The sequence below is a fragment of the Dermacentor variabilis genome, chromosome 3 (genome assembly GCF_050947875.1).
Source record: "Dermacentor variabilis isolate Ectoservices chromosome 3, ASM5094787v1, whole genome shotgun sequence".
NCBI lineage: Eukaryota > Metazoa > Arthropoda > Arachnida > Ixodida > Ixodidae > Dermacentor > Dermacentor variabilis.
The window spans coordinates 33,098,053-33,111,376 of NC_134570.1; the positions used below are offsets into that span (position 1 = coordinate 33,098,053).

Here is a 13,324-nt window from a genome sequence, read left to right on the forward strand (position 1 = left end):
TTGCAATGACTCCCATTGCCATTCCTTACGTTATTGCCGTCATTGACAGAGCTCGTCAGCACAGCAGTAACGTAAAGAATGACTATGAGAGTCATTTAGCAGGGCATTGCATCAAGTGTCCCTGCACTCCCATATTCCATAAAACAAAATTCATGGGGAAAAGAAAAGGTAAGAGGGAAAGGGAAATAATAGAGGCATATAACGTTAGAAAGGAAGGAGATGAATGTGTAAGCGCTCCCTCTATTGCTTTTTCGGAAAAGGAAATAGCTTTTTTGGGGGGATGAAAGATTATGATGTTGCTGATTTTTCAGATGTATATGTGATTTGCGTACGCATGCCTGTGCTGGAAAAGGTATGAAATGGCCGCAGAATTCCGAATAAACTTTCATTTGGCAGTCAGCGCTTGTCTGTGGTATTTGTTTCTTCGTGTCGTCCTTTTATTCACGCTGTTCCACCTAATTCCTAATATGAACCAACTATAGCCCTCATCAAGATTTTACTAACATTCATATATTCCTGTTTCTGCGTGAACTTCGAGGCCATTCACCTACCTGTCCTACCACCTGTTTGTTCTGGCGGTTTCCTAGCTTCCCTGGCGCAGCATCTCCGTCCTTGATTTATTTTGCCGTGCGCAAATCAGCGTTCTGTAGGTCTTTCTTTCTTCTCTTGTTTTTTGCCCTGCTTTCATGCTTATGGCAGCGTGCGCAGACTAGCCTTACAGGAAGCTCATCTCAAGTTGGTTAACCTGATTAAAGTCAGAGACAAGGGAAAGAAAAGGATGAAAAAAGAAGGGGAGAGGGCTTATTATGCGTATCCTAGACAAGCAAGTCGCATTATTTTCGGAATGCTTTCCTTTCGCGCAGCGTAGTCGACGGTTCGGTCAAGTACCAGAAATGAGGAGCTCTTCAACGACACGAAGGCCTGCTGGGGAGCAGCAATGCCCCAACTTTTATGCGCACGCTCGTCCTATCTTAATCTCCGTGTGGAATTTTTAGCGCTGATCCCCCCTCAGCAGTTATGGTTAGCACGATCCGAAATGAGCTAGAGGCGCGCCATGAGTGGGCCCCAATGTTTTGTGCATCAGAGAGGGAGTCGCCCCCCCCCCCCCCCCGCCCCTCTTCCGCGGACCGCGACTAGCCCGCGCCTTGCTTTCACATTCAAGCTTTCCCTTTCATCCATGGCGCTCTTTCGGAGCCCCCCATAAACTGTGTAGGCGCGATCATTGAGTCTGTGTGTGCGACGCGTTGTCACAAACAGTGTTAGTGTCAGATATTTTTAAGTGACTGGTCTGTGCGAGGTGAGATAAAACTGTGGAGGCTGAAAAGAAGGTGTCACAGATGACCATTCTTGTGCCTGTCTTCCCCGTTCAGCTGACACCTGCTCTTACAAGAACCATTCAACCGTAAGAACTTTGTTAACGCTGGCAATGGTCGCGCCATGGAACAGAGAGAGATTGGTAGACAGAGAAAAGGAACGCCTGCTGACCGCACCAGAACTGTCTGCAGCGCGGCTGACGCCTCTACATTGGTCAACCGTGCGGGAAAGGAGGACAAGGGACGGAAAGGTGACAGAGATGGGAAGGAAGAGAGTGCTCGGAACCGATAGCTCTGCTGGCATAAGGCGCCGTGCGAACACTGGTCGCGCTTAATAGAAATGTGGGAAGCAACAAACAAATCCGGCTGCTCCCGCTTTCTTGCGGTCTGCGTTCAGGATACCTCGCGAATATTATGCTCACTGTCAATACTGAACAGTAAATGAACCTGGCCAGGCTACAATGCCCTGAACAGGGCTGGTATACATCGTACGAAACTTCTTTGTTCCGTGCATTCAGTGCGAAGAGTGGGGCTCCACGGTACGCATGCCTCCGGAAGTGTTGATGGTCGTCGCAGCCTCTCCTGCGCTGGTCGGGATCTTCCTTCCCGAACCACTGTGCGAGGACTGAATGGAGGCCAATGACGGCTGCTGCTGCGACATCGCGTCGGCGATGTTGGCCTCGTATTCCTCGAGGCTGTCGCCGTTGTCCTTGTAGCGCCGATAGTAGCAGTAGATACCATAGAGGACGGCAATCTGCGTGTTCATGAATGCCCGCATACGAGTAATTGAGCGGTGGGCTATGTGGCTCGGACTCAACTTCAAATTTCTTGAAGAGTTGATCGTTGGGGTAGTTGTTTTTTCATAATTGAAGTAGTTACTTAGCGCGATAAAAATACAGAAACAAGAAAGAAGCATGAAGACAAGCGCTACTCAGTAGCGCTTATCTTCGTCCACGTTTCTTGTTTCTGTGTTTTTATCGCGCTAAGTTACTACTTCAATTATTCAAATTTCTTGTCTAAGAATGATTTCTGCGAACTCTTTGGGGGCACATCGCAAAAATGTTTCCAACAGAAAATACTAGCAAGTACCGCAAGGAAGAAGACAACACACTGCTGGACTATAGCAAATGAACACTTAATACTCGCTTTGACTGGCAATATATCAGAAACAAACAGAACAACAAGAAGGCGTGTGCTTTTCACTTGTTCAAACGATAATCAACGTTTCACGAACTGACAGAGTAGTTTTCGAGCAAGTTGCTTTTCACTCTCTTTTTCTTTTTTTTTTAGTAGAGCTTATGGCGCATTGATGCATGATTTGCGGCTCCCCGTCTATGCCCACGGCTTTGTAAAATTTCCTTCGTCCGCTTGTCGTTAGTTTTATTTCCCCAAAAACTTTTGTGACTTACTTTGAAAACACGCGACACCCAGGCGGTCTATCGTCTTTCTTGTTCCCTCCCCCGTCCATGTCAGTGTTTTCTGCTGGACGCTTCTTTGAAATTTTCCTAATCTATAGGTACAAACTGCAGAAAGGAAGACGAGTTAAAATTGTTAAATCCTGGAATTTTACGTGCCAAAACCACGGTCTGATTATGTGGCATGCCGCATTAATTTTGACCACTTGGGGTTTTTAAAGAGCACCCAAAGCACAGTGCACGGGCCTTTCTGCATTTTGCCTCCATCGAAATGCGGCGGTCGCAGCCGGGATTTGATTCCGCGACTTCGTGCTCAGCAGCGTAACGCCGTAGTCACTGAGCAACCACGGCGGGTTGACGGGGAGTTCCGGCAGCCCTTTCTTCCGTGACTAAATAAATGTCTGACAAGAACCTGACTTCTCGTTGAGAATTCTTTTTAAAGCTTAATAGTAGGTTTGCCGATCTTTGGTCCAAACACAGTGACCTTACGCGTGTGTATATTTAACGCACTCTGTATAGAGCTGGAAAGAATAACGAATAAACTTCTGAATAATAAGCCTAAGTTGTTAGTAACGAGCGGTACCTTCAGAGCAGAGAAGGGACGACAGAATATGCAAGACAGAACGCTGGAAATCGCATTATGTCCGCCCAACTCACTCAGCAGTATGTTTCTCGCCCTTCGCCTCGTCCACATCTTCTAAATTGAGTTAGAGTTTGATTTTGTTAGTTCCTCCCACACTGTACGATAAGTTAAATCGCCGAGTAAACAACTTTAAGGCCGAAGTAGTTGTTACTATCGCAGACAGAGTTGCGAGTTGGACCTTCATATTTGCGCGTGTACGTGAGAATCGCGCATTGCGTCGTTGTTACTTCAATGTCCTTCTACAGAATCTGAATATGCGCTACATCTTCCGTTCTATACTTCATGATACAATTAACGTTTCCTCTACACTTACCTTTGCCAGCACAGTGATCGTGTAGAAGGCACCGCCTTGAGCCAGGATCGACGCCTGCAAATGACATGCAAGGTGAGTGAATAAGCAGGGTGGTGCAAATCGAGAACATAAAGTTTGGTACCAAACGTGCCCATGATGAGTGACAAATAATTAGTATGCGTTTGGTTCATTACTGTACGGTAAGGCATTGCTTTAATTTTGAGTAAGTGAGCTATTTACGAAATATTAATATGGCAAGACTTGCCTTCAAACTACTGATGCTGGTAGAGTTGTCATCGGTGTCTTTGCGAAGTTGGTCAAAGTCAACCTGCAAACGCCGTGCAGAGCAGCATACTGAGCAGAGCAGGCAGTTAAGTGAGCTATTTAATTTTATGGTAAATGGCGACAGTGGGACTATGTTTAGTTGGTGCCTCCTATGTAAGCGAAATTGCTGCAGCCAGAGAAGTGATCTACAATGGTGGTCTGCTGTGCACGACAAGTAAGGACAGTAAGAGCAATAGGGGAAAATGTAATCGATGTTTTATTCGCACTCTCAAAGCTTTCTAAGTTCATTTTTGGCGATTGATTTATTACTTTTTAGCGTCCTATGGTTACACTGGAGCTTTCGGAACGTCGTTGTGGAAGCTTTCGGTTTGACGTCCAGATGTTTTACTAACCGGCTTTATCGCACGCATTTCCCGCCAGGACATGGGACCGCCGTACGTGGCATGCATACAAACACGCAACCTTATTTGACTAAAGTGCTGTGTGTGTACTATTTGGTTTTTTTCTGGTGTCTCGGTCCGCAACGCACTACGTCACCTGTACCGCTAGCTCATGCTCAGCTTCCGATATTCGTAGCTTATCTGTCGCCATCGCGGAGGCAGGCCAAATTGATTTGATACCAGCGCTGTAGGGGACAGGGACATGAGACATGGATGACACAACGCAGCACCGTGCTGTGTTGTCTTCGTATTGCGTCTCCTTGACCCCTCTATAGCGCTGGTATCGCATCGCCTAAAGCCAGCAAATCCAACGCATTGCATTCGCAGGCGAACAATTGCAGAATGATCTTCGACCCTTCATACAAAGGTGGCAAAGCTTTTCTTTTCGTCCACCAAGTTGCCCGTCTGCCGAAGGAATGTATATTTCGCGTTGTCTAATTATTGCTGAGCACCTCGTTTAAATAGCTTAAAATAAAAGCTTCAGAATTCTGCACTCACATACTTAACGGAGACGAACATTTCGCACACAGCTGCTCCGTAGCAGAAGAAGACGGCCACAGTGGTCGCACGCAGGAACCAGAGCAGCGTGCGAACTATCTTGTCCTGCGCAAAAGAAAAGAGCAGAAGGCAACGCTTATACGCGCTTGTTTTCTGACTGGAAGGTCACGTATACAGAGACCGGATTCACAAAATTTTTCTTTCGTAAGTCCTCTTCGCCATCCGTTGACCGCTTTGGCTAATAGTTCGTACGCCATCAGGATTGGCCGATTTGTGTTACTAAGGGACAGTCATAGCGTAAAGCGTTTTTTTTTTTTTTTGTGTGTGAATACGGGCCCAGAACTTTCGAACGGATGCGCGCGTGTGGCCACAGCTGGCGAGGGATCGTGTGTCGAGAGAGTGCTGAGAAACTTTAGGCGCTTTGGAGTTGAAGGAGACTAGTTTTTTTTTTCACTTCGGAGAGCTTCAGAGACCGGCGTACAGAGTAGCCACAGAGACACAGCGCACGGCTATGCAGTTCTCAGCCTGTATTCACAAAAGAGTGTTTACGCCAAAACTGTTCGTAAGAGCAGGATCCAACCAAATGTGATGTTGCACATCAGCGAAGGCGGCCGGCCAATAGCAAAGAGCTATTACAAACGAAAAGTCTCGTGAACTCGGCTCGTTGTTACTATCGCAATGGATACGCAGGTTTTAGGGAGTTTTACATTATACGCACCCAGACGACTTTGCGTTTCTTTGCACCCATTTTGATTTATTTTGTAAACCAAGCGATTTGCGTTCCCAAACTTTGGATATGCAAAATCTAAATGGCCCTTCTGACGAATACTGCTGGGGTATGAATCGCGGCGGCTCGGAAAGAAAAAACGATTGCTTAGTTCATCATACTGTTGACGTGAGTCAAGAAAACTCGCGTAACAGCTAATCTGTGATAGAGCTGCGCGGAAAATGTGGCAACCGTTTTATAAGCGTTGTAAATCTCGCTTACTTCAACGCGCGCGCCTAAGGTTGGTCAGACTCAAGATCAGAGTATACGTGAGTCCTCGAAACCTGGGCAGGCATTCGCAAAAAGGTCTTACGCTAAAGCTGCTCGTGAGAAAAAATTCCAACCAATCCAGATGCTGGACCTTTTATTGACGGAGGCAACCAGCCAATGGGAATTGAGGAACACTTACGAACTAAACTCTTTGTGCATTCGGCTCCTGCTTATTATGCCACTTTGCGAACGCGTTGCACTTATGCTACTGGGTGTGCTTATTCAACGACGCAAAGCACGGTTCATATATTAGCACACAGCTGCACTTGGACGATCCCGAAAGCAATGAGCGTTATTGCTTACAGACAGGCGGTCATCGCGAAGAGGCCAAGCAATCCCTCCGGCTGGATCGCAAGCGGACGCATTTAGACAAGGAAACAAACTAGCGGTCATCGCTCTATTGCAAGAGTTGATCGCTGGACTCAGGAACACTCGACCAGAGTAGACCCCACGACGTAACATAACGTCCCCTTGCCGAAGCTACGCCGAATTATATAAACTAGTCTAAGTTCATAATTCCCGCCTCTGTCCCCCCTGTCACTTACCGGATCGTGATCGGCCCATGTTGGATTCATCTGAAGGCAGCAAAGGAAAGCAAGGAAACAAGAGAGTCACGCACAGGTTGTTGCAAATTCTTAAGTTAGCGAGTATTCAACGCTTCCCTTACGCATTTCGCCAGCACGACTGTTGATATTGTCACAGTCAGTAATGTGGGAAGAAGAGGACGATAATGGTGGCCTTGGAGACGACGAAGAAGAGTGTAGTATTATCGTTGCTCTACGCTTGTTGGCTCAGCCATTAAAAGCCATCTGTAAATAGACGTACGCTTCTTCCTTCCCGTAACATCACTGGTGGAGGTGCGGGGTATCGATCCCCGTACCTCTCGCACCGCACCATCTTCAGTATGGGTTTCAGTAGGCTTCCGATACCTTCAATATGGCCTTCAAGTAATTGATAAATAATTAATTGATCAATAAATCCCTGTTTAGTTCCCAGAAGCAGGAGACGAGACTGAAAGTCATGAAAGCTCTTCGCCAAGACTCGCAGCCGTCTTCGCATAGAAATCTAAACATCCTTCCATTATAATTGATCCAGGGTATGTTTAGCTTATGACGCTCAACGTCCTACAGCAAGACAGCGGCTATAACGAACCTCATATCGGAGGGCGCCGGATATATTTTAATCCTCTGAGCCTGGTTGTGAGTTTCTTCATTGTGTAGTCATTGTTTTGTTTATGACCGCCTCGATATCATTAAAATCACAGAAAGAAACAAACGGGACTAGTGATGTTGATTTTGACGTCAAAAACACAATGCTCTGTTTACAACCATGTTACATCACATCAAAAGAATCCCCCGAAGCGAACGAACGGGAGTAATTACACTATTCTAATCTAAAAAAATGAAGGAGCTGTGAGAGATGTCGCAATGACGAACTCCGCATTAAGTTACTTTCATCATAAAGCAAGAAAACTTAATTGTTTGCTTGCTCTCTTGCTCTCTTGCTTGCTTGCTTGCTTGCTTGCTTGCTTGCTTGCTTGCTTGCTTGCTTGCTTGCTTGCTTGCTTGCTTGCACATATGCTTGCTTGATTTATGCTTTTCGTATTGCAGAAAAATTTAGAAATAAAATGGCTGCACATTCATAATCGGGCTGTTGCCGACGTCTTCGCATCAACTCAGTAGCATATAGACCTTCACAGCAATAACATTTTTGCACGCTCTCGTTGCATTCAATGCCAGTAGATCGTTCTAAGAGCACTACGGTTCCCGTCTACGCCACACGTATTCCAACACTCTGTAATTTGTGATGCTTGTACGGACAAGCTCTCGTGAAAGTTTTCTGAGTGCTACCCGTAGGATAGCCTCAAAAGAGACACCAGAAGGAATAAATAAGTGGGTGCGGCTGCTGCATTAACAAATTACGCTTGCGCGCTAGCGAAACCACGACTATTACCGGGAAAGGAGGTTTAGTAAGCACGAAAAACAAAAAAAAACAAAAAAAAAGCGAGAGGCGGGTGGTTACACGCCACCCTGACATTCCCGCACACAGCTCACCGGAATGTTATGAATTTTGAAGGCATATAAGGTATACTATGGTGTTTGGTTACTTTTTTTTTTACAATGAAGGCCTACGTTGCGTTATAAACAAACCGAAAAAAAACCTAGTTCCGAAAAGTTCTGCCACCGGCGACATGCGCGTACCCTCCTTCGAAGGGCTTTGAACAAGATGATGTCCCAAACCAGGTTGAAGCAGCACTCTGCTCCGAACAGGAGGTCGAACACCCATCCTTCGCCTGCAAGGAAGAAAAAGAAACGTAATAAACACCTCTAATATGCTTAGAAAGGTCACCTCCGATCACGGTGGTCAAGATGAGCGCTATAAGTGCGCACGTTTTCCAGCGCTCGTTTTCCAGCGCTCGTTTTCCAGCGCTCGTTATTCTTCCTTCTTTTTGCATCCTATCCTTAATGCGTTTTACCTTATGATTCATCTTCAGCTACGATTCATTGCGAAATGTACGACGCCTTTAACTATCTGTTGCTTTTCGCCAGGAAGTTTGACCAGATACTGTTATCGGATGCAACGAATGTATAAGTTGCATGCTATACTAGCTGCCTCAGACTGGAGCCAATGCAACGAGCGGACTCTTCTCGGCCTTGAATAAGACAAGTTCCTTTGCCAGCAGATCGCATCCGGTATATGACGCCCCTTGTTCGGTTGACGTAAGTCGGCTTACTCGCTCCCGGGTGCACTGACTCATATCCGCTTTAAACGCATGTCGCATGTGCCAGATAGAGGTAATCAGCGAGTGACAAAAGGACGTAGACGTGGTTATGAAACAGAGTGAATGCCAGTTAACGTGATTACGAACGAAAAACAGTGACAGAGTTAGGGCTCATTCACACCGGTGACATCCGCGGAGGTCGCGCGACCACGTTGGCCGCACATGTCCTAGTGTACTCAAGTCGCAAAGTGACCGGCCGCAAATGGTCGCTTTTAGCCGAAAGGTGGCTGTGTCGGGTCAGTCGCTCGGGCTGCTCGATTCTGCATTCACGTGACTGGAAAATCGAGCGGTGAACACTTTTTGACCAAAAGCGACCATTTGTGACCGACTTGGTCGCCTCGCGACATCTGCAAGTCGGCAGTGTGAATGAGCCCTAAGAGATCATTCAACGTGAGTGATCTTGTATCAAAGTGTGAATGGAAGCGATTACGAGCGCGACTGAGCGTTGGTGAGCGTTGGAGGAAACGTGAGTGAGTGTCGACGAGTATACATGCACGCGAATGTGAGTGATGCCCTACAAAAATATTGGTGAGTGCGTATGAGTGAGTATCCGCTTATCTGCCGACCTATCAGATTGTTGATCACTTTAAATCTCCATCTACCTGTGAGCCCACTATCTTGCAATGATTATAAGCATCTCTAGTATTCATTTTGTTTTATTTTTCGTGATCTGTATACGACACACCACAGCAGGTCAGCCAGTGCTGTGTCCCGCTTCATTTTTCGCCCCTAGTCTTTGTTTGTCTCTGTTGTATATATGTACAAATAGAGTCACTGCGTAAAAGATTGTACTTGTGCAACAGGCCTATTAGCCCAGTAAAACGCAGCTGGATGCGAAGTGAGACTCGCGCAAGCTCACTCACTGTAGAGGCGCCTGTAGAAGCCTCGAAGGTATTTCCATGTCGAGCACCCGTTCAGAACCTGCAAGAAAACCGATTATGCTATAGTTTTCCACGGCAAAAGCGTCAAAAGAGGTCCACCTCGGCGGTGGACTGACATATTGGCAAAGTCTGTACGCGAAAAGGTTTCACTGTAACTCCTCTCACTAATTCTACGTTGTGCGAGTAAAGCTACTCGACCCGTAAGCCGAATGGATATCATGATTTTCGGCATAATTTGGGGAAAGCAAGAATGCTCGCCTATTGCGCTCCTCTAATCTGTCTAATATCCGCCAGTTCCTCCACTCTTAAAAAATAAGTTAACATCTCGTGTTTTACGTGCCAAAACCAGCCAAACACCGCGATTTGTTTATGGGGCACGCCGTATAGTGGGGACCTCCGGATTAGTTTTGAACCCCTGGGATTCTCCAACGTGCACCCAATGCATAGTACACGAGCGTTCTTTTTTTTAACACTCTATCTCTATCGTAATGCGGCTACAGCGGCTGGCATTGAACCCGCGACGCCTAGCTTGTCAGTGCAACGCCAATGCCTGTGGGCTACCGCAGCGACTTGTTCATTGTCCCGAACAGAAGAATGAGCAACGGATAAGTGAACATTTCGTGCTTCTTAATAAAGCTTTTGTAGTATTTGACAGTCTCAAAGTTACGCAGTGGATGATGAGGGACGCCATTGATGATTAATTTGGCTGCTTGATTGTGACCATCCGGGGTTCTTTAACATGCGCCCAGATCTAAATACAGAATGTTTTCTTTATTTTATTTTATGTGTGTGTGTGTTTTTATTGAAGTAAGAGTAATAGCGTTAGTCCCGTTACAATGGTGACAGCCACGCCATTTCACAAAACAGTAATGAACACAGATAATATAACAAACGGGTCACAAGATCGGAACTTCAAGAACGGAAAGACACAAGGTCATTTAGTGAAGTAAATGGCCACCATATTGCACATCAATGGATTCCAGAATTTAGGAACGGTTAAGCGTATAGATGTCGCGCACGTGAAAGAAGATATAAAAAAGCGCTGTGCTTTAGGCGCCATCACACAAGCGCTAAGCGCTCAAGTCAACGTCACCTCTGCGCTTAACCGTTCCTAAGTATGTCGCCGAACAAGACCGAAAGCACGCGGTCATTGGATTCCTGAACACTGTATTATGCATGGCGATGAAAGCGATGGACTTGTTGATGCCGAAGCGAAGGTTGCTCTCGACGTTTCAGAGACATTGGTTTTGATTGCATTTTTCATAGCGGACCGCCAGTTCCCTTCTCTCAACACATATACGAAAAGCAACAGCAAAGCCTTGGCACCCCCGAAAAATTTCGTACACACACCTCGAAAGACTGAACTATAAAATATCTCGTAAAAGTACGAGTGCCTTAACGGCAGGAGTGAAGAAAGACTTTACAAGACAGACGCTCTGGTCTGTCAAGGCTATCTTCACCCCTAGCATTACACCACTCATACATTTACGATGTGCTGCACCAACTGGCCCAACAGCCTACTATTATAAAATATCATTTAGGCTATTATCCAAAATTCAACGCAGCAGCATCGGTCTTCGAAATAAGCTTCAGCTGGGAATGGCCATTCCCACGCCGCTATATGTACACTTCATGTGACGCGCCGTCTCCAGACTTTACTGTGTCATGCGTTATGTCAATGTCATCAATACTTGAAAGGTCTACAGAGGTTTACCGCTATCGTTGCCCGTTGCAACAGCCAAACGCTGTCATTTTAGGTTACATTCGGTTCTTCGTGGGACTATAAATGTAGTTTTCAGGCCATCAGCGCCTTCGCCCCGTTTCTCTATCCTCATCTCCCCTCATCTTGAACCCTTTTCTTTCCCTCTTCCCTTTTTCCTAACACAGAGTCGCGATAGCTTAAGGAATGTAGCAGCACTTCAGGCCAACCTCCCAGTTCTTCAATTATCATTAAATTTGTATTTTTTCCTCTCCGGTCCTCGTTCCTAGCTGACTGGCGTAACCTTCGCCACACTGCATGCGGTTCCGTGAGAATAAGTTCCCTGTAAATCATCTGCAGCTTTACGGATAGCTTCAGTCTCCTTTCGCGAAAGGTCAAGGCCGATGCCAGAGATGAGCACTGCGCTCTGCCTAATACATTTGCCTCGATACCTTGAAGGCGAGTTTGAGACAACTGCTTCGCAATATCGGGCTACCGGCTGGAACCTTCCTCCACAACTAACCAATTGAAATCTTGCTTTACAGTCTTTTGTTTTCTAAAATAATAGCACTGCTTCCCGCAATATGCGCAACCATGCCTGCGCGAGCGTTCACATGACTTAGGAGGACAGCGAGTCTGTTTTACATTCCGGTAACACTTCGTACAGCGTGTTGCGACATACTGTGTTCTAACGTGCAACGTAAGCGCGAGGGAAAAACAGCCTCTGTTGCCCCTTACCGCACAAACTGAGCACAAGTAACGAATGTGCGTCCTTGTCATGAACAGCATTTTTCTTCTTCTTCCTTTCAGAGTGTCTCATAATGTAATAATAATAATAAGTGTCGTTGCTGTTTATGTTGCTGCTGCTGAGACCATAAAGTGGCTTAGACTCAGGAGGACCATCAGTCACATTGAACGTTATGAAAAAGTACATAAAAGGAGAAGTGAAAGAGGCAATCAGTAAGGAAAGATAGGGGAACATAAGGTCAGCAGCAAGCGTTACACCGCAGCAGCTGCATAATAATAATAATAATAATAATAATAATAATAATAATAATAATAATAATAATAATAATAATAATAATAATAATAATAATAATAATAATAATAATAATAAGCATCATCATAAACAACAGCAATAGGCAAGAAGCCGAGAGTCGAAGGGTGTGTTCCAATTCTGGCCAGCATCAGAGACAATCTGCGTAGACAGCTAAGGAGACAGCCCAGACAGCTTCGAGGACATGTAATAGAATGCCTTTCGAACCGTCTGAAAAAAGTACGGAAGACTCCACTGCGACGAGACGACACCTCGCGGGGATAAGAAAAAGTTGAGAAAAGCATACATTATTTCTGTGTTTGAAATCATTGCGCCTGCAAACCAATGAAAAACGAGGGGAGACTTACATTAAGGGCCTAGGAAAGCGTGTCTACCTTTTCTTGTGCGCCGACAACCTTCCTGTCGTCTTTGCAAGCGTCCTGCTCAGCCGCCATCTTGTTAGCAGAGGAAAGTAGCCTGCATCGTATTTGACTTCAATGCTGTCTTCGCGAAGCTGGCTATTTTCTCGTCTTGGTAAGAACTGGAACGAGACATAAGATGGCCACTGTTCGCTCAGCCATCTACTTTGCCGTCTACGGCGAGTCGACGGCAAGTACTGGCACACAGCCAAAGAATCAAGCTATTTGACTGCTATTGTTTCCTGTATTAGCTAACCGCTGTCATTCGAGGTTACGTTAGATCATTGGTGGGACATGAAATCTGGTTTTCAGCGCCTGTCATGATTTTTTAGCAGTACGGGGTCTAAGCTCAGGGCTGTGATTGGACTTTCACAAATCAATTGTTTACTTTGGGGACGGGGCCAGAAATCGGTTAGCAAAAGTAATACACTGTATTTAAATGCAAAAGAAATAAAACCACAGTTGAGAATAGGAAGACTACAACCAGAGCAAATAGAAGTTAGAAATTATAAATTAGTGAATAATGAAGGAATAAATAAAAACATAAATAAATCTAAAGAAAATCGGAACTATGCTTGGCAGAAA

At 45.7% G+C, this 13,324-nt stretch overlaps 1 protein-coding gene across 2 annotated transcripts; it reads right to left on the minus strand.

Annotated features, from left to right (window-relative positions):
- Positions 1-1,205: 1,205 nt before the first annotated feature.
- Positions 1,206-8,584, minus strand: LOC142573924 (uncharacterized). 2 transcript variants are annotated; one of them, XM_075683126.1, is made up of 6 exons: positions 8,272-8,584; positions 8,124-8,215; positions 6,468-6,497; positions 4,887-4,991; positions 3,685-3,738; positions 1,206-2,067 (listed from the first exon to the last, which is right to left on the minus strand). In XM_075683126.1, the coding sequence occupies exons 1-6, from the start codon at positions 8,408-8,410 to the stop codon at positions 1,828-1,830; spliced, it is 660 nt and encodes a 219-aa protein (XP_075539241.1). In that variant the 5' UTR covers positions 8,411-8,584; the 3' UTR covers positions 1,206-1,827. The 2 variants fall into 2 exon arrangements, with proteins under 2 accessions (XP_075539241.1, XP_075539242.1); XM_075683127.1 differs by lacking the exon at positions 6,468-6,497.
- Positions 8,585-13,324: the final 4,740 nt, after the last annotated feature.

Excerpts from the sequence above, each read along its gene's own strand:
- LOC142573924 (XM_075683126.1), bottom strand. The coding sequence starts at position 8,410 with ATGAATCATAAGGTAAAACGCATTAAGGATAGGATGCAAAAAGAAGGA. Across the intron at positions 8,216-8,271 it reads CTTGACCACCGTGATCGGAG|GCGAAGGATGGGTGTTCGAC; the intron begins GTGACCTTTCTA and ends TCTTCCTTGCAG. Across the intron at positions 2,068-3,684 it reads CGATCACTGTGCTGGCAAAG|ATTGCCGTCCTCTATGGTAT; the intron begins GTAAGTGTAGAG and ends ATGAACACGCAG.